The 20,298-nt window shown below is 47.6% G+C and overlaps 1 protein-coding gene and 1 non-coding gene across 2 annotated transcripts; both read left to right on the top strand.

The window, feature by feature from the left end:
* Positions 1 to 2,216: 2,216 nt before the first annotated feature.
* Positions 2,217 to 19,950, top strand: LOC139565416 (cyclin-dependent kinase 12-like). Its single transcript, XM_071385743.1, has 14 exons — positions 2,217 to 4,252; positions 7,231 to 7,932; positions 8,488 to 8,667; positions 8,895 to 9,034; positions 9,402 to 9,572; positions 9,663 to 9,852; positions 12,383 to 12,439; positions 13,259 to 13,360; positions 13,668 to 13,745; positions 14,732 to 14,848; positions 14,974 to 15,105; positions 15,306 to 15,529; positions 15,725 to 16,168; positions 18,053 to 19,950. Exons 1-14 carry the CDS (start codon positions 3,003 to 3,005, stop codon positions 18,469 to 18,471), a joined length of 4,206 nt encoding a protein of 1,401 aa, XP_071241844.1. The 5' UTR covers positions 2,217 to 3,002; the 3' UTR covers positions 18,472 to 19,950.
* On the top strand, positions 8,221 to 8,357 carry LOC139565570 (small nucleolar RNA SNORA5). Its single transcript, XR_011672936.1, has one exon. It is a non-coding gene; the product is annotated as a small nucleolar RNA SNORA5 (small nucleolar RNA).
* Positions 19,951 to 20,298: the final 348 nt, after the last annotated feature.

The following is a 20,298-nucleotide window of genomic DNA, read 5'->3' as shown; positions in this document are numbered from 1 at the left end:
GCACATATACGTGACTTGTCATCCGATGTCATTATAGCGGGAAAAGGTGCATGTAAACAGGGAGTAGAAATCCATGCTGAGCCATTGCACTTTAAATCAAGTTGCAGTTCTTTCTGGATTGCTATTGTCGACTCACACAGTATAAAGATAACATGATTACACATAATGTCTTTATAACGGAGGAAAAATACTTTGGCTATAATTTCCAACGTCGCATGCACATAGGTTCAGCTGCTAACGTCATATATCCGGGACATGTGCCGCGTTCAAACCAACTGGGAACTCGGAAATCTCCGACTTCCGACTAGTGCTTTCAAAACAACTGGGAACTCCGAAAAAAACTAGGTCTGACTGGGAAAAATCGATTTGATCAATCATCCAACTCGGGCCTCTTTCTAGAGCTCTGACTTTCCAACCTGAAGAAAACAAACGTCATTATTTGCCTTCATATTTTCCGAGTTCCAAGTGGTTTTGAACACAGCAATGGGCAAGCGTAGTTGGTCGAGAAATGGCAGGCTGGTCTCATAGACTAGGCATAACATAGTAAACTAAAATCCGTTTAAAAACTAAAATCCGGTAAAAACGAAAGGAGGTTGGTTGGTTGGTTGGTCGGGGTGGATATGACAAGAACATCTAGCAACCCAAAGGTTGTGTGTTCAAATCTCATCACGGACAACTTTATAACTACTTACTACTTTTTAGCTACTTTGCAACTACTTAGCATGTTAAGCTAATGCAAAAGTATAGAACCCAAAGATTGTGTGTTCAAATCTCATCACAGACAACTTTAGCTACTACTTACTACTTTTTAGCTACTTAGCATGTTAGCTAATGCAAAGGTCTAAAACCCAAAGGTTGTGTGTTCGAATCTCATCACGCACAACTTTAGCATTTTAGCTAATTAGCAACCTTGCAACTACATACTACATTTGGGGTGGCAGGTAGCCTAGTGGTTAGAGCGTTGGGCCAGTAACCGAAAGGTTGCTATATCAAATCCCTGAGCTGACAAGGTAAACATCTGTTCTTGAACAAAGCAGTTAACCCACTGTTCCTAGGCTGTCATTGTAGATAAGAATTTGTTCTTAACTGACTTGTCTAGTTAAATAACGGATAAATATATATTTAACTACTCTGAAACTACTTAGCATGTTAGCTAACCCTTCCCCTAAACCTTGAACCTAAATCCTAACCTTAATGTTAACCCCTAGCCTAGCTAACGTAGCCACCTAGCTAACATTTACGTTAGCCACAACAAATTGGAATTAGTAACATATCATACCTATTGCAAATTCGTAACATATCATAGAAATGGATGATGGACATCTGCAAATTAATACATACCATACTAAATGTAACATATCATACTAATTTGAGTGTCCCGGACTTTGTTGACTATGTTACGTCTGCCATTGAGTCCAGGTTGTAAATGGAGGTATCGGTTAGATAATTTACTATATGTTTCAACATACAATTATGGATACTTTTTCATAACACAAGTCTCTGATGGTGGAGACCGGTCTACATTACATTAGAGACTGGTCTACATGTTACATTAGTGTTGAAAGAAATAAGTTAGTATTTATTTAACATTGGCGTTACTACTAGAAACTGTCTAATGTTGAGCACTGCACTGATTTATTATGGAGCAAAATTAAATAATTATTGAATGTGGTGATTCCTCATGGAAGCAACAGTTGGTCTCTGGTTACCATTTCTGTGTTTGTTGGGGTGACACCACTGAGTGCTGTGTTTTTTTTAGGTGACACCACTGAGTGATAAAAAAGTAATTTGTTTTAAGTCGGTTAGTGTCAGTTTGCTATGTTTTGCGACAGCGGGGTCTCAGTATCTGTACTTACACATCATAGCTAGCTGTTTCTCGTTGGACGGCTGCACAGGGCTATGGCCACTTTCTGTACAATTTCTCAATAAAATTAAGACACATTACTCTACCCGTATCGTTTTTGTGTTCGGTATTTTGTTGTTAACTTCTGAAGTTGTTTAAATTATTTACAAGCTAGCTAATGTATTTGGAAAACAATAATGTTGACTTTCATGGAAAGAAAGTTATATTTAATAGGCCCTCTACAGGTGAAAAATTGCGTCTCGACAAGGGCGATTGGTTGTGCAGCTCCCTGGATAGCGCTTTGTGATAGGCTGTTGCTGCGCTACCATGAAGAATGACAGCCGTCGAGACTTCCGGTTCCAGTCATAGGGCGATAACGATAAGAGCGCAGTTGCAGAATTTATAACAGGAGCCACAATGGCGGTTGTCGTCTCTTGACAGGGCTGTGGATGTTATTAAATCCACTATCATCGCCCTAAAGATAGGCCTGGTTGATTCCCAGAGCCATTAAAAATAAACTGGAACATCTACTGCACATGAAAATACTATAATTTCTGATCAATATCAAATTAACAAGAGATAAAAATTATATTAAAAGGGACCATGTAAACAGTACCAACCGGGTCAAGTTTTCATTTTGTTCGAGAAACAACATCGGCTGTTAATGACGGCTAACTGTTTGTTTATTGAACTCCAAAACCGTAAATCTAAGGAACAATAACACCTAAACTAAGCTTGGCACCGGAAAAGGGACTCTAAAAGAAAAGGGACTTATTTTTTTCTTTCGTTTTTTACCAAACAGCATGCTAGCTACACAGAGCTAGCTAGCCAAATAGAAACGGAGAAGAGCGCACAATGCTCCGATTTATTGTTTGGGCCTTTTCAGCCAGTTAATCAAACTAGCTAAATGCACAGGCCTTCATTTTAGTGGCGCTTTTTGGCACTAGCAACCTTTATTTTTCTGATTTGACAAACCATGCGGCCGAACGACGTGGATAATGCGTGAGGACTAAACCTGGGCAGACTATTTTCCATTTGTCGGCTTGCTTAGAACACTGGATCTCATTTTACCGGATTTCGGAGTACTACTCTCCCGTTAATGTATTATCTCGGCTACAGAGGCCCACGCTCGGGAGAGGTTCCGCCGCTGACGTGAGGAATGCCTGGGTCGGATAGACACCATGGGACCAAGAGGAAGTCGGAATCCAACAGTAGCAGTGCCCTGCCACCCCAAACAACGAGCGGCAACAGCGGGCTACACAAGCCCCTGGTCCTGCATCATACCTCTGCGGGCAACATGACGAGCAAGGACGGTAACCTCCAGTCAAAGTCGTCAGTGCCATCTTCTTCCAAGCGCAAACGGCATAAATCAGCCAAACATGGACGTGAGTCCGAGGTGGCTCAGGGCCCTGGTTTTTCTGCGCTCGCCTCCACAGCGCCTCCTTCCGTTAGCGCCGTGAAGCCGCTGGTAGAATATGACGACATAAGTTCCGATTCAGATACTTTTTCGGACCCGCCTGCTGAGAGAGGGTCTGGGGATCGGTTAGAACCTGTCCCAGATTATAGTAAAGGGGATGGGGGCGGGGCTGTTGGTAGAGATGGTCGGGAACACAAGCACCGACACTCTCGCAAAAAGTCGAAGGATCCCAACAAAGTTAGAGACTCTGGGGAAGGGGGTCAGAGTACCAAGAAAAAAAGCAGCAAAGACCGTGAGAGAGGGAGCTCTGGGAAAGTCAAGGAGAAGGTGGCCTCCCTGTCCTTTGTAGCATCCCAGTCCTCCGGGTCACGACGTCAGGGTCAGCTGGAGGCTGACTTGGGGCCAAAGCGTGGAGAGTTGCCCCATTCCTCCCAGGCCCAAACTGTGGCCAGTGTGGGAAGCACCACATCCTCCTCCTCGTCATCTCGCAGCAAGGAGGGTGGCCGCTCCGGGAAGTCTCGCAAGGATAAGCCACAGAAGAGAGAGGGTCGGGGGGATGCAACTGCCAGCCAGAGCACCTCTGCCTCTCAGAAGGTCCGGACAGAGAGGAGCCAACGCAAGTCCTCAAAGAGCCACAAGTCCAGCCCTAAGGGCAAGGGACAGCCTTCCTCGAGCAGGGGGAGCCCTCGCCGGAAGGTAACAGCCCCTACACAGTCCCCCAGCCCCCCAAGGAGAGGGGGTAATGGAAGCCCCATGGTCGGTGGTTACAGCCAGGAGGTGGACAGCTACCACCACCAGAGACGCAGGCCGGCCCCACAGAGCCCCAGCCCCTACAGGGAGATGTCCAGGCGGAGCAGGCAGAGGTCAGACAGCCCCTACGCCAGCAGACAGAGGTCTTCCAGCTATGAGCGAGACGACAGCCCCTACTCAAGGAGACGCTCCATCAGTCCCTATGGTAACCGCAGGTCCTCCAGCGCTAGCCCTGTGTCCCGGTGAGTATTCTAGCCTGGCCCAGCCACCTTCCATTCAGTTTGCCTCATATACACATTCACATTTATGCTAGTTGCGTAATTCGTACCAAATCGCACTCTATTCCCTTTATACAGCACTACTTTTGACCAGGCCCCATGAGACTCTGGTCAAAAGTAGTGGACTACAAGGGGAATATGGTGTCATTTGAGACACACCCTAATACTAACATGTAGCTATGGACTACTACTAGTCCCCCAATCTCAGTCGGTTATTCACTCACTGTATGCATGGCATGCACCTCCACACATAGAGGCATATTCACCAGTGCTGTCTAACACACACATTGATTCTCACAAATGCCCAAGGTGCCTTTTTACAGAGGCCCAGTAAGGCCGCGAACGTGATACTGAACTGGTGTTGTTACTGTTGATGTTCTCATTGGTCATACTGGAACAGGGCCACTCTGACTGTTTCTACTGTTTGCTTTCTGCCCCCTTTTGTCTGTGTGCTAAGGAGGTGCTTGTACTGTGTGTTTGATAAAGCTGCAATATGTATTTTTTTGGGGCGACCTGACCAAATTCACATAGAAATGTGAGTTATAGATATGCCATTCTCATTGAAAGTAAGTTTAAGAAGCAGTAGATATGTTCTATGTGCGCTATTTCTATGCTTCCTGTTAAGCTTCGTTTTTGCGTCTTTTACGTTCGGTTTTGTACACCAGCTTCAAACAGCTGAAAATACAATATTTTGGGTTATAGACAATATTTCACAGCGAGTTTAGTTGGTACAATGATGCATTGCTTGTTTAGTCACAAACTGAAATTAGGCGAACTATTAAAATTTTAGCAAACAGGAAATGGCGTAGAGATTTCTGCATATTGCACCTTTTAAAGCGTAAGTGGTCGAGAGCGCTTTAGACAGCTGAGGATTGAGCCATGGGTAACAGACAGTACCTGCAGCTTCCTCTCCTGTGCTCCTAGCATCAGGGTGTTGGAATGGGAATGGCTAGGCCAGGTTGCAATGTCCTGTATGGGCTATTTAAAACTATGGTCAGGGAAGAGACATTGATTCTATGTTCAGATGTGTCTGTGTGACATGCAGGGCTGTTTCTGCCAGGGAGTTGTTGCCTCTTGCCATGTGGTGTAGAGGGGGAAGGGAAACCTATGGAAGTCAGGAGAGGCATCACATTGGGTTCAGACAGACACAGGCAAGGCCTGTGTGCTCCAGTCTAGGGAAACCCTATGAGGAGCTGTGGTGGTCTTTGGAGCAGGAGAGGGCATAAATTGGGGGATAGACTACACTAGCCAGACAGCGGGGTGATGGTAGCGGGTTAGAGAGCCGTGGGTTAGGCTGTTGACATTCAGCCATTTTGATTTTCTGTTGCATCAGAGAGTGGACCTTGAGCTTCTGTTGATGGGAGGGGGCATAGCTGTACGATAAAACTAGGCACTCCGTAGTGATCGTTAAAAGGTTCTCTGCTGTCAGTAGACTCTGTTGAAAGATGCTGCTGGTGAATCATGTTGGTGTAGTCTTTTTATTTTATTTAACCTTTATTTAACTAGGCAAGTCAGTTAAGAACAAATTCTTATTTACAATGACGGCCTACCCCGGCCAAACCTAACCCGGACGACGCTGGGCCAATTGTGCACCGCACTACGGAACTCCCAATCACGGCCGGTTGTGATACAGCCTGGAATCGAACCAGGGTCTGTAGTGACGCCTCTAGCACTGAGATGCAGTACCTTAGACTGCTGCGTCACTCGGGCGCCAGTCGAGCATGTAGCTAACTGTAGGCTATTTGTTTAGTCTAGCTAATTACCTACAATGTCCCAGTTATTAACTTATAATAATCACATTTTAGATTTAGTTTGTAGACTTTTATAAGTCTTCATGCTCAGGGATATGTTCACTTGCTACTAGTTAATTTGTTTTCCTAACCTTCAAACAAATGATTGAATCTGAATGTTGTCTCCGCAGTTAAAGGGATACTTAATTATTTTCGTCAGTGCCATCTTCCAAGCGCCCTTTATGAGGCCGTCATTGTAAATAAGAATTTGTTCTTAACTGATTTGCCTAGTAAAATCAAAAATACAAATCTACTTCCCAAGAGTCAGATGAACTTGTGGATACCATTTTTATGTCTGCATGCAGTTTGAAGGAAGTTGCCAACTAGCGCTAGCAGAATTGCTAACTAGTTAGCATGGTCTCGCAAAACTACCTCGAACTTCCTTCATACTGGACACACAGATAAAAATGGTATTGATGAGTTTATCTCACTCTGCCAAAATCCCGAACTATCCCTTTAAGTATGTTCAGAATCTTCATACTTTTCATCTTACGTCTCCCACATGTGAATAAGGGTTACTTTGATGGTTATCAAAGTATGTATGGTGATGAGGTGTTTGAATTTATGTCCCTATTTGGCCTAATGCCAGAGGACTGTTGAGGTTAACTCACAAGACAGTAGACTTCTGGAGGATGTTTGTACACACATTGGCTACTTTAAGTTCAGACTAAAGCAAAGGTTGTCCCCCTGACTGACCTAATTGAATGTTTGTATGCTGACTAAGGAAATGGGAAGTGTAGCGTATATGGAAGGAGACCGCACACTGACCGCATTTACACATAAAATGAGATATCTTAGCAAATAGCACTACCTCCCTGAACTTGCCTCTAACTGAGTTTGAATCAGGGTCCTGCCTCGCCAACACACGTGACCCCCAGTTGACCACTTACAAACCAGTTGTTATAGAAAAGGATCCAATTCGATAGCACAATTGGTGAAATGCCAAGCTAGCTGTGGAGTGAGCTTGCCGCATGGTCTTATCTCATTATAGAAACATAACACACGTTTGGTAGTTATCATTTGCAATGATGTGCCATTTGTTGGCCTCCCTTCTAGTTCCTCTTTCTTGGTGCTCACTCCCAACTTAGAGCGAGAACTTGCAGCCAACAAGGAATTATTGTTTTCCTAACATCTTCCCTCCTCTCTCTCCAGGCGCTCAGTTCGCTCCCGGAGTCGCTCGCCGCCTTTCTCCTCTTCCCGTCGCTCCTCCTCTCGCTCTCGCAACAAGAAGCATTCGTCCTCTGCCGGGGGGGGCGGGTCTCACAGCAGCCGGCCCACCAGCCGCTCCCCACCCTCCTCCCGCCTGCCACTCAACTCCAGCCTGGGGGCGGAGCTTAGCCGGAGGAAGAAGGAGCGCCAGGCTGCGGTGGCTGCAGCTCGCCCCCCCTCCCCTCCACCTTCGTCACGCAAGACCAAAGGGGCCACCTCACGCCCCCCTAAAGCTGAGCCTGAGAGAGTACCTGAGAGAGAGACTGTCCAAGCCGCGGACCTCCAGCCTCCACCCAGTGCACCCCAGCCCCAGGACACTCTTGTTGGGGAAGAACACGGCTCTGCATCTCCACCCTTCTCATCTCCTGCACCCCCTCTGCCCCCCGGTCAGACGACCCCACTACCTCCACCTCCTCTGCCCTCCACCCCTGTCATCCAACTTCAGCCACCTACACCCCAGGGCCAGACTGAGGCCAGCCTCGCACCCTCCACAGCCCTCTCCTCCTCCTCATTGTCGTCCCCCCAGTCCAAATCTCCTGCCCCCATGCCCACTCGCAGCCCTGCCCGCCCGACACCCATCCACAAGACCTCCACTCTGCCCCCCCTGCCTTTACCACCCATGCTAGTGGGAGACTGCCAGGACAGGTAAGCCATGAAATGCGCATACACACACACAACTCTCCTCTCCCCCAGTCCTGTTGCTTGGCAAACGTGTAGTCATCAACAGAACAGTCATTATGCCTATACTGTAGGCTCAGGTTTCACCCAACAGTCAGTCTCTCTGAAACACACACCTGCCTGAGGTACAGTACTAGAATTCTGAACAGATTACCTGAATGCTCTGTGGTCGAAGCTTTAGCTGCCATTAGACCGTTACTATGTCAAGTAGTCAAAACAGGCCTACGTGGGACTTCAAAATAATTGCTAACTCCTTGCAGCCTTGTCAAATTCAGTGCTTCCTCTACAGTGGACTGCACTGGCCAAAATGGCTGCCACGGTGAAACTGTAGTTCATGGGCCCCACATCCCTTTGTCATGGTAGTTGGGGATACATTTGTGCTACAGACATGTAAGGAAAAGAACATCCAAACTCACCAGAAAAACGATGATGCGGAGGAGTAATGAAATGTTATTTTTCTCTCCTTCCTTCTCTACCTTCAATTTCTCTCTCTCTTTTTCTCTCTCTCTCTCCCTCCATCAGTCCGAAGAAGTCCACTCCTCCTCAGAGGTCTTCCAGGAAGGAGAAAGAGGTGCGGAATCGGCCGTCTCTGACCGACCTCCCGCTGCCCCCCACGCTGGCCGGAGGAGACCCCTCTCCCCCTCAGTCCCCCGTCTACAGAGCTCCACCTCCACCCCAGTCCGCTCTCAAGAAGAGACCAAAGTGAGTTCCTGTCTGCTCAACCTAACCTACCCATCTCCTCCTTATCAATCACCCCAAACCACCTCTCTACACTCCTCTTTTCCACAGCCCTCCTCTCCCACCGCAGCCTATTTCCTTTCAATAGAAAGAAAAAAATAAGCATAAGATAGTACAAAGTTATCATCAAGGGCTTATTCCGTGAGGTAAAACGTTTCCTAATAGCAAGTCTCCTCGGCTCTCCTGTCTAGGTTTTGCTGTCCACGCTATGGCGAACGCAAACAGACACAGAGCGACTGGGGCAAACGCTGCGTGGACAAGTTTGACATCATCGGCATTATCGGGGAGGGCACCTACGGCCAGGTGTACAAGGCCAAGGACAAAGACACCGGTGAGAGCCCCGTGTGCTGCCCTTTCACTGGCATACCTGTGTTTCGTTGTTCTTGAGAGCGGCTCAAAGGATCACCACGCCTGCAGTGTGTGTGTATGCCACGGGGTGTTGTGACTGATCTCGCCTCCCCGTGTCCCCTTTGCGCCAGCCTCTCTATGTGTTTCTTTCAGAGGGATTTGAAATTAAGCAGAAGACACATTTCCGTTGGGTGTACATTGGACTAATGTGTTTTATTTAGCTCGTTTTATTCATCTTTTGATCAGGACAATCAACAGAGTTGGTACCATAAAACTCACGTTTTCCTCCACCCCCTACATTGGACCGTGACGTAATCTGTAATGTTCATGTTGTTCCACCTGCCCTCCAGGCGAGCTGGTGGCTCTGAAGAAGGTGCGTCTGGACAATGAGAAGGAGGGCTTCCCCATCACGGCCATCCGAGAGATCAAGATCCTCCGCCAGCTCAACCACCGCAGCGTGGTCAACATGAAGGAGATCGTCACAGACAAACAGGACGCACTGGACTTCAAGAAGGACAAAGGTGTGTTAAAGGGGACTGTGTTTTTTTTTGTTGCTTGGTGTATGTCTGTGCCTGTATGCGCATCCTCCTTACCCCTGCCTGTCCCGTCAGGTGCCTTCTACCTGGTGTTTGAGTACATGGATCATGACCTGATGGGTCTGCTGGAGTCGGGGCTGTGTCAGTTCTCCCAGGAACACGTGAGGAGCTTCATGAGACAGCTGATGGAGGGGCTGGACTACTGCCACAAGAAGAACTTCCTGCACAGAGACATCAAGTGCTCCAACATACTGCTCAACAACAGGTACTAGTGTAACATGGTAATATCACGGTACCAAAACGTCATGATACTTATGATACCAACATTTTAACATACCGTGGTACCGTTTCCTATGATACTACTGAGTCTTTCAGCCCTACCGATCTAAAGAACCTGCTGCCTGTTATAAAATGTTTATAAAGTCAGTTTTGTTTATTAAGTCAGTTGAATTGAAGCACCAGCCACTAGTCTCTTGTATGCAGAGGTCCAATAATGTCCACTTCCCTTTCATGCACGTATCACGTATGGCGGCTATAATCAGCCAGCCGCATCCCCTACCAGCCCTCACTCACCTGCTTCTCTCAGCATCCCCTACCAGCCCTCACTCACCTGCTTCTCTCAGCATCCACTACCAGCCCTCACTCACCTGCTTCTCTCAGCATCCACTACCAGCCCTCACTCACCTGCTTCTCTCAGCATCCCCTACCAGCCCTCACTCACCTGCTTCTCTCAGCATCCCCTACCAGCCCTCACTCACCTGCTTCTCTCAGCATCCCCTACCAGCCCTCACTCACCTGCTTCTCTCAGCATCCCCTACCAGCCCTCACTCACCTGCTTCTCTCAGCATCCCCTACCAGCCCTCACTCACCTGCTTCTCTCAGCATCCCCTACCAGCCCTCACTCACCTGCATCTCTCAGCATCCCCTACCAGCCCTCACTCACCTGCATCTCTCAGCATCCCCTACCAGCCCTCACTCACCTGCATCTCTCAGCATCCCCTACCAGCCCTCACTCACCTGCTTCTCTCAGCATCCCCTACCTGCTTATCTTTCCTCCCCTCTTCATGCTCATCTATTCCTCCATTATCTTTTCAAAATATAATTTATCTGTGATGGCGAGCGGGGATGCAGACCCCGATGTCTCCTGTTAGATTTGTACGTGTGTTACGCTGGAGCAGCGGGCAGTTCAAGCAATGTTGATACATTGTATAATTTCATCGCCTGTCCTAACCAGGAACACAGGCCAGTCAGAGTAGACTTTGCGAGTTCACTGTCATACAGCCCCTGAGTGTCGGAGATGGAGCACCGCTTCACGACAGGCATGCTTGCAGCTTTGCAGCAAAGAATACGGCTTGTCTCTAGCCTAAACTGCAACAACAACAAAACATCTGAGCGATATTACCAGAGATACCTTTTTGTCTTTCTAGCGGGATTCGTGCGCATTTGATATAATTTCACAAATCATGTCGCGGGTAGTTTTTTTAAATGAATCCAACGTCGCTAACTTTGTTCAGTCGTGTTACCTAGCTAGCTAACAATCTGGTAACTTGACAGTAGCTTTGGGCTAATTTGATTGGCACAGGAAAAACGGAAAAGCGTCTGCTACTCATGAGATGTGCTTCAAAGCTAGATTCATTTAGATAGGCTTAATGTAAGCTTAAACTATATCCAATGTCTATTTCTTTCTGGGGCTCCTTCTGTTTGGTGCCTAACGTTCTCAAAGTTGGGAGCAGTGTGTGTGTGTTTGTGAGACAGGGAAACTGTGTCTGTGTTAACTGAAGAGTGAATGTGTCGTGCAGCGTTTTCCCCCTTACTGCTACAATGCCATGCAGACCATTTTGCGTGTCTATTCCTTCCTCCCATTCCTCCAGCCAAATCTCAGGTAGGCCTTTGCAAATATGAGCAAATTCTATGCAGTTAAATGCAATGTGTTGTATTGAGTAGAAGTGTGAATTTCAGTGACAGGTTTTTGCGTAGCACGTGCGCAGAACATTTAGGAAACAGGAACAAGCGTCCGGGAGACGGGGCGAACACGATGCTAGGCCTCTGACCCCCCCCTCGTATCGTATCATTAGTAAAATGTTGGTATCGTGACAACACTAATAGGTTCAGAAGGAGGAAGGAACCGTTTTTCTCCACCCCTGGTCCATGGGCCGGTCCGTGAGATGTTTGCTGGCTGGTCGCTGAGATGGGTCACTGTCCATTTTAAATGATACAGTTCCACAGTGCTAGTTTTAAAGGTAGACTCAACGAGATGACGAGCAGCACCGCAGATAGGGAGATGAGCGTGGCGCAAGACTTTCCTGTCACACAGAGTATCTCCGCGCTTCACGCTGCTACAACGTGGTATCTACGGGACCAAAACAGCGGCCGAGTCCAGCCTCGCACTTCAACGCTCTTAGTTGTCGTGGAAATTGACAGTTCCCCAAGGAGGGAAAAGCATAGCTTTGCCGGTCCCTGGTATAAACAATGGACACACTTAACCTAGAATGTTATGGTAATGGCAACGGTAGCAGTTTGTGTGGGTTTTAGTAGTGAGCACAAGGGAGTTGTTTGAAAGGTTTGTTGTAGCTATAGTAGGATTGGGTTTTTCCTTTTGATTGGTCCTGTTTTCAATGTGCAACGTTCTACCATGGGAATTCAAATGCCCTTTCCTCTGCCTCGCTGTTTTGATTGAATTATTCACTTCTGTAGTTGGGGTTGTGTAAGTTAACAGCTGTAGAAATGTAATAAGTTGTGTTGTTATTGAGTTTGAGTTCTCTGTCTCTAACTTCTTTATCTCTCTCCTTGTGCAGTGGTCAGATCAAACTGGCTGACTTTGGTTTGGCCCGCCTCTACAACTCAGAGGAAAGGTGAGACTTGGATTTCTCAAGTTGTTTCGGAGCAACGATGACATCATCATAAAGTCAGAGGTCTTTCCTGCCCCGGGTTCAAACCTTTTTAAACTGTGACCCTCACACTGGCCTTTTCTCATTTGGGGAAAAAGCCCGTCCTCCACCTTCTCTCCTCTGTCCGACGACCTCTGCGACACGGAAACCGATAAGTGGTCAAGGAAATTTCAATTTGTTAGTAGGTGACCGGAACAGTGTCCTTCCCTCTTTGACAGCCACCTTTCATGAGGATAGTCATGTGTATCCTACCAGAGTCCTTCACGGAAGTTTTGATATCTGCCACACCCCCTTTGAATCCGCTTTTGTTTTGTTGGGGGAGAAAAGCATGCACACAAACAATATGCTACTTCATTTAGTTTTTATCACTTTACACATTTATTTTGGGATCCACCAATGTATACCTAATTTGCCTCATGATCTGTGAGTGGAGGAGTCTCATTTCATACAAGCACATTTTCATCCACGTTCCCTCACCTCTCCTCGATTGCCTTTGACCTTCTTCAAAAGAAAGCGAGAAAAGACGGAGGAGAGAGGACGCTGGAGTTGAGCAAATCCAATTGAGAAAAGGCCTCGGTTGCCATGGTAGTCTGAATGAAAACACCTATCTATTCCAATGAGTCCCCACTTGGTGGTGCTGTGTCCTGTATAAAGAGGTTCTGCCTCCGTCGGCCCATTGTTGAGCGATGAATTGTGGGTGTTTGGTCACCGGAGGGCAGAGTAGCGGTACTGGTATTGTATCTGCGTGTTATATCTGAATGTTCCCTTCCCTGCTTTCTCCAGTCGACCCTACACTAATAAAGTAATCACGCTATGGTACCGCCCCCCTGAGCTCCTCCTGGGAGAGGAGAGGTACTCTCCAGCCATCGACGTCTGGAGCTGCGGGTTAGTACACACACACAGCTCAGCACGACTCACCCACACACTGCTATGTATCTGGACACATTTCATTCACACACATTCTCCAATCAAACATGCTCTACGTAGGAAAACAGATTGCACTTACCTTATTTGTCCACATGGTGTCACTATAAAACTGCTATATCATTTTGACTGAAGTAGTCGGAGCTCTAAACCCTAAGGACTGGCAGAGAATTATCACTCTTAACAAATCCTAACTCAAGATTTGTAAGTCCTTTTTTTTTATTTTTATGCGAGTTATCAACATTGTCCATTGAATGTTTGTGCACAGGTGTATTCTGGGAGAACTGTTCACCAAGAAGCCCATCTTCCAGGCCAATCAGGAGCTGCTGCAGTTAGAGTTGATCAGGTATGCTGCTGTTGCCCCCTGCTGCCTGGAAGACTGCATCGCCACATTAAAATCCTGTCTGAGACATGGCAACCTATTTCTTATATAGCAGTAATACTCAACAGGTGGACCGCAGTCCAGACCAAGAATTGGGTCAATACGGGCCGCGGGTCCTGACTTTCTTTTGTTTTTGGAACTCAGTCGGGCTTTCAACCTACTGCGGTTGAGTGCGATTTCTAAATTTGGAAGTGCATGGGCAGGTTCCGTCTTATGTCATTCACTGACAGATCTTAAAGAGCTTTTTTGTAACTTTTTTGTAGCTTTTTGTCATAAATGTCCAGTTGATGTTAGCTAGAGAGGTAAGTTGTCCAGCTACCTAAATCTTGTAGTTATCATGGCCAAATGATGTGCCCAGGGGCCTCGACCCACATTGGTCCCCCATTTTAGATTTGATTGAGTCATATGAACACACATAAGAAATGGCAAAATGTGTAGAATTGCAGGAAATTAGCTTATTAAAATGATGTTCTCTTCGCCCAACAAGAGGCGTGTGAACCATTTCGGGTCGTATGGGTTTTGAGGTTGGGGTTTGTTACTGCGCTGATAAATGACTGCCCATCTGGACATTACATTTACATTTACATTTAAGTCATTTAGCAGACGCTCTTATCCAGAGCGACTTACAAATTGGAAAGTTCATACATATTCATCCTGGTCCCCCCGTGGGGAATGAACCCACAACCCTGGCGTTGCAAGCGCCATGCTCTACCAACTGAGCCACACGGGACCGTGGACCTTTGCCGCTTAGGAAATTTGTGGGACTGGACCTTATCAAATAGTAGTTGAATACCCCTGCTATATAGCGGACTACTTTTGACCAGAGCTCTAAGGGCCTTGGTCAAAAGCATTGCACTATATAGGGAATAGAGTGCCATCTGGGATACAGTCCATGTTTACCACAGCTCTAACGTTTACCACAGCTCTAACGCTCTCCCTCTCTGTCTCAGTCGTCTGTGTGGGAGCCCGTGTCCCGCTGCCTGGCCTGACGTCATCAAGCTGCCCTACTTCAACACCATGAAGCCCAAGAAACAGTACCGCCGACGGCTACGCGAGGAGTTTGCCTTGTACGCAACATGACATGCACACCATGGGATCTTCTTGTCCTTTCATCAGTCTGATAGTTGTGGCAGTACATCGGTTGTTGATGCTATTTGTTTGACTCGCACGCTCTCATCTCTCTCTCTGTCAGTCTGCCTGCTCAGGCCCTGGACCTGCTGGACCGCATGCTGACCCTTGACCCTGCGCGGCGCTGCACGGCCGAACAGGCCCTCAATAGTGACTTCCTGTGTAACGTGGAGCCCAGCAAGATGTCCCCGCCCAAGTGAGGACCTCGTCTTTGTCCTGTCCTTTCCTGGGCCCATTACAGCTCGAGAACAACCTCAAACCATCCACCACCATACTCCCAAACCCTTATTGCTTTCTTTCCCATACACTTACCTTTTGCCTTTCTTTCTGTCTCTCTCCCTCATACTTTCATCACCCTGTTTTTGCCTCTTTATCATACTCTCTCTCTCTATCCAGTCTCCCTCACTGGCAGGACTGCCACGAGCTGTGGAGCAAGAAACGGCGGCGCCAGCGTCAGAGCGGGCTGCCCGAGGATGTGCCTGTGCCCAAAGTGCCCCGTAAGGACCCCTCGGGGGCTTCCAGTGGAGAGAACAGCCGGCCCCAAGCCAGCCCAGCTGGAGCCCCGCCCCCTCCGCCGGGAAGACCACCGTCCTCAGCCATCTCAGCCAATGAGCTAGCAGGTCAGGCAGACACAGTAGTCACAGTTCGCTACTATAGAAGAGCATACCCTTATCCAAATGTCTCCTTGGTTAGGTAGTGGCTGCACAGGTAGACAAGGGTTGTTGTAAGTCTATAATGTGAACGCATGTTGTCTCCATACTCTCTCAGCAGGCTGCTGTCTACAGTATGTGTGACCGTTGTCTCTCTCTCATCAGGCCTGGGTGCTGCGGCGGAGCAGCTGAACCAGACAGAGCTGGCTGTACTGTTGAACCTGCTGCAGAGACAGACAGACCTCAGCCTGCCTCAGATGGCCCAGCTCCTCAACGTCTCTTCCAACCCAGAGAGCCAGCAGCAGCTAGAGACCCTTAGCCAGTCCCTGTCTGCCCTGACCGAGGCCTCCCACCACCGGGGGGCCTCAGAGGACCAGGGTCTGGCTAGGTCCCAGCCCCCCGAACCTCCCCCAGAGCCTCAGGAGCCCTCCCCGCACCGCAGCGAGCCGCCCCTCAGCCAGGATGACCAGACCAACCTCCTGGCCCTCCTATTAGGCCAGCTCATCAAGCCGCAGGCCGAGGGGGCTGTTCAAGGTGACGAGAGCAATGGTGTCCAATCAGAGGAGGCGGTGACTCGCGGTTCGTCAGCCTCCACTGCTGACCGCAAGGGCAAGTCTGGGTTCAGTCTCTAGGGGGCGGGGCAAAGAGCACTGGGTCAGGGGATCTCACAGGAGACTGGTGGATGATCTCGTCATGGTGCGGATCTTGTCATCAATTATTTTTCTGCTTACCATAAAGCAGTTGTAAATTACTTTATAAACGAGCTGATGAGATGAAAGATCTTAACTAAATGGCAAATCAAAAGAAAGATTCCACGGTTACTTTAAATATTTTTTGAGGAAGTTTTATGTTGTCTAGACCCACCACCTCTCCCCCCTCCTCTCACCAACAGTTTCACTCCCCACCCACCTTTTGTCTGTCTCACCCGTCTCCCACTTCAAAGGCTACTTTCACCCACTCAGTCACACATAGGTGGAAACATACCATACATGAAGTTGGCAAGTCCTCAAGATGTCTGACCAGAGAGTGGCTTCGGACGGCCCAGGTCACATGGACTGGGCTTTGGGCACAAGGACTTTTCTCATTGGTGTGAATGTAAACTAAGAGAAGGTTTGTAGTTTTACAGCGTTAGAAAGACAATGGTTCACACTGCACTCTTTCCCTGCACCCTTTCAGTCCTGCCTCTCTTTATCACACTGTTTTCTTTTCCCACTTCTTCTTTCTCTCTCATTTCTCCATTTGTTAAAGCAGGTTTCTTGGATTGTTCTTCCATAAAAAATATATTGATTCAAAACCAGTCTGTAATGTCCACATTTTTATGAAGTCTAATAAATTATCAAGCAAAAATAAATGTTTTGAACCTTAGACTTCACCTGCATGTCTTTTCATTTAACTTTTATTTAAATCACACATTTAAATGTTTATTTTTGTATGTTTTCTTTGAGATTAGACCTCGGAATCATCCAACGCTTGTAAAGCGTTCTCCTCTGTAGTCTGCATCTGCAGTCGCCCTACTGTTGGCACTTAAAAGCAACAACCCCGTTGCCTAGGAAACAATTGTAGCAGCAGTGTTTCCCGGTAGCCATGACAGCAGACTGAGAAGACATTTCTCTCTGTCTCAGCTTTATGGCCTGCATGGAGCTTTATGCACCTCTCCCTGTAGTGTCATCCCAAACCCAAACTTCAGGTTTTACCCCTCCCTATCCATAATAACCCATGCTCATATTGTTGTTGAAATGTAACTGAGTGTCTGTCAGGGTTGTACAAACCCTAAGGTGAGCATCCCCCTCTACTATGTAAAGTGCTTTGGGTGTCTCAAAAAGCGCTATATAAGTCCAATCAATTATTATTGTTATGAACACCCCCCCCCCCCCCATGTCCTGCGTCTTTCTTTTGTTGTTCAGATACGTGTGTGAATAAATGTTACGTTGATTATTTAGGTTACCGTGCGGTCTTCTGATATTCCATCATCTCTCAACATTACAACTTGTCTGTCAACATTTAAAAAATGGTTACCTACTTAAGGATTTTATAACATACCAGTCACCATGAACCAAGAGGGGAGGAATAACGTAGACTGCACACTTCCAGACTAGTTTAGAGAATGAACATGTATCATAATCACAATTGTGGTATTTAGTAGCAGTATCAACCCATGACAGCTACACGTTTTACTCATCCAATTCTACAGTAGCCTATTGAAAACATTTATCCAACTGAAACCACGTTGTTGACTGGATGGTGAGGATCCAGCGGTAGGAATGGTACATGATCTCCCTCTGCTGGCCACGGTGGGAGCTACAGCTGTACGTTGTCTAGACCCCACTCACAAACACTTGCCTGGGACATGTCACTAAAGGGAATTGAATAAAAATGTGTCTGTAGTGTAGATGGCACAAATGTCCAGATGAAATCTCACTGTAACTGCGTGTGCTTTTGTGTTTCTTGTAAATATCTGATTGACTGTCTTGTTTTCTCTGACTCCCCCCTCAGACTGTGCAGTCACCAAGCGGAAGCAGCAGATCGGAACAAATCAGGTCCCTCCATCCTCCGAGCGACGTCCCCCCTCTCCGCCTGGCCCTCCACCCTCAGCCCTCCTCTCTCCTGGCCAGCAGCAGCCCAGCTCTGAGCCCGGGCCCGGTCAGGACATCAGCCCAGCGGTGGCAGCCGCCCTGCTGCAGCTCATCTCCCAACAGGACCCAGAGGCTGGGGCCCCCCAGCGCAGCAGGGACCACTCCCCCGCCGTGGGCACCCCTGTCCGGGGACAGCCACCCCCTGCCTGGATGACTGACTCCCCTAAACCATCCCCTGCCAGAGAGCCTCCTACTGGCATGGAACCTACTGCCTCTGCTATCCCAGCACAGTTCCCCAAGGACCAGGACCTCCGCTTTGCCCACAGGACCGCTCGCTGATCCTGGGTAGGCCAGTTTAGAGACCTGGGGTACAGTGGGCCGACCTACAGGGACAGGAGCCAGGGACACCTACTGTACTGATAATGATGATACTATAGACCAGAAGAGCAGCTCACCTGAGCAGGTTGTGTATATTGGAAGATGTGAGGTAGATGGCTGTGAGATTGTTCGTCTGGAGAAAAGAGCAGGTCTTTGGGTCTGGATATTTGGAGGATGTTATTGTGAAGATGGACAGTGTTGGTTTGGCTAAAGGACAAACTAAGCCCCACTCTAGACAGACTGGGGTTGGGCCTTGGTGAGGGTTCTAGACCTGGGGGTGGGACAAAGTTCCACACCCTTCAATCACTAACACTGCCCCTCCTCATGGACCTCCTGACTTGCTGAAGAAGTTGGTTCCTAACGAGTTCCACACATGGAATGTGATCAGCTGTGATTTTCTTTTGTTTTATTTGCAACTCAAATGATTGTTATGTCTACCGCAGTGCCCTCTAAAGATGAGGCTATCAGTGGGTTTTGGAGTCTGGTGTCCTCACTCCTCTTCATCTGCGGTTGAATGGGTGGGGGTTGGTGTCTGCTACGTATGACACCGGTGGAACAAAGAACAAGTCTGAAATGTAGAGGTGGTTAACTGTGGGTACAGATGTAAAACACTGGGACTGAGAGTGAGTTAACTACTCAGTCAGTCTCATCATGCTAGCTGGCTCCTGACTTTTGACCTCGTGCCTCCTTTGTGACCTTAGCAACCCCTGAATGACCTTTGCCCACACGGAAGAGCTGAGTTGTTTCTTCTGTTCTGGAAGGCACATTAACACGAGAAGGCATGGCTCCAAAATAATTAGCATACCTTGTGTGTCCTTGGCCAAAGGTACTGCGAAATAAGGTATTTGGGTCTCAGTCCTATCTCCCCTTGTTGTTTCTCTCGCTCAATCTATGTATGTCAGCCTCAGTTAGCTTTCCCATGTAGAAATGAAAATGTTCATTCTCGACCGCTCTCTCTCTAGTAACAGGTACGTGTGCCTCTAACCCTCATACTCCCTCTGCTACACACTGACAGAAAACACAAACTGACACTGTGTCATTAACTGCTCTACTATGCTCACCAGTCTTTCATTGACCCTCTGTTCACAGCTAGCAAGCCGGTCACCCAACCCCATAGTGACTGGACACCTATAGACCTACACACACACACCTCTCCAAAGCTTTCCCTGATGATCTCTGATAGCCTTGTGTTATCTCTTGCCTCCCTGCCTAACTCTGTGCGGCAAATACGTTTTGTGTGATTATTTTCTACTTTAAAGACAAAGTTACATGTTAAAACGATGGTCCATGGTTGTGTTTCCTTTGTTATGTTTTGGGAAGGTAGAGATTGGGAAGAGATCTGGCTTTGGGTTTCATGTGACCATGTGACTGTAAAAGATGATATTTTGTAATATGTGTTTTCTCGGTTCAATTTATTAAAGGAAATCATGCGACCAGAAAGTTTTAAAGTGATGTGCTTTATTCTCTTATCATGTACACAGAGTATACCAAACACTAGGAACACTTTCCTAATATTGAATTGTAGCCCTTTTGCCCTCAGAACACCATGGACTCTACAAGGTGTCGAAAGCATTCGACAGGGATGCTGGCCCATGTTGAATCCAATGCTTCCCACAGTTGTCAAGTTGGGTGGATGTCCTTTGGGTGGTATACCATTCTTGATACATATGGGAGACTGTTGAGTGTGAAACCCAGCAGCATTGCAGTTCTTGTCACAAACCAGTGTGCCTGGCACTTACTACCATACCCTGTTAAAGGCGCTTAAATCTTTTGTCTTGCCCATTCACC

Source organism: Salvelinus alpinus, chromosome 36 (genome assembly GCF_045679555.1).
Source record: "Salvelinus alpinus chromosome 36, SLU_Salpinus.1, whole genome shotgun sequence".
Classification (NCBI taxonomy): domain Eukaryota; kingdom Metazoa; phylum Chordata; class Actinopteri; order Salmoniformes; family Salmonidae; genus Salvelinus; species Salvelinus alpinus.
This window is presented reverse-complemented; position numbering and strand designations above follow the sequence as displayed.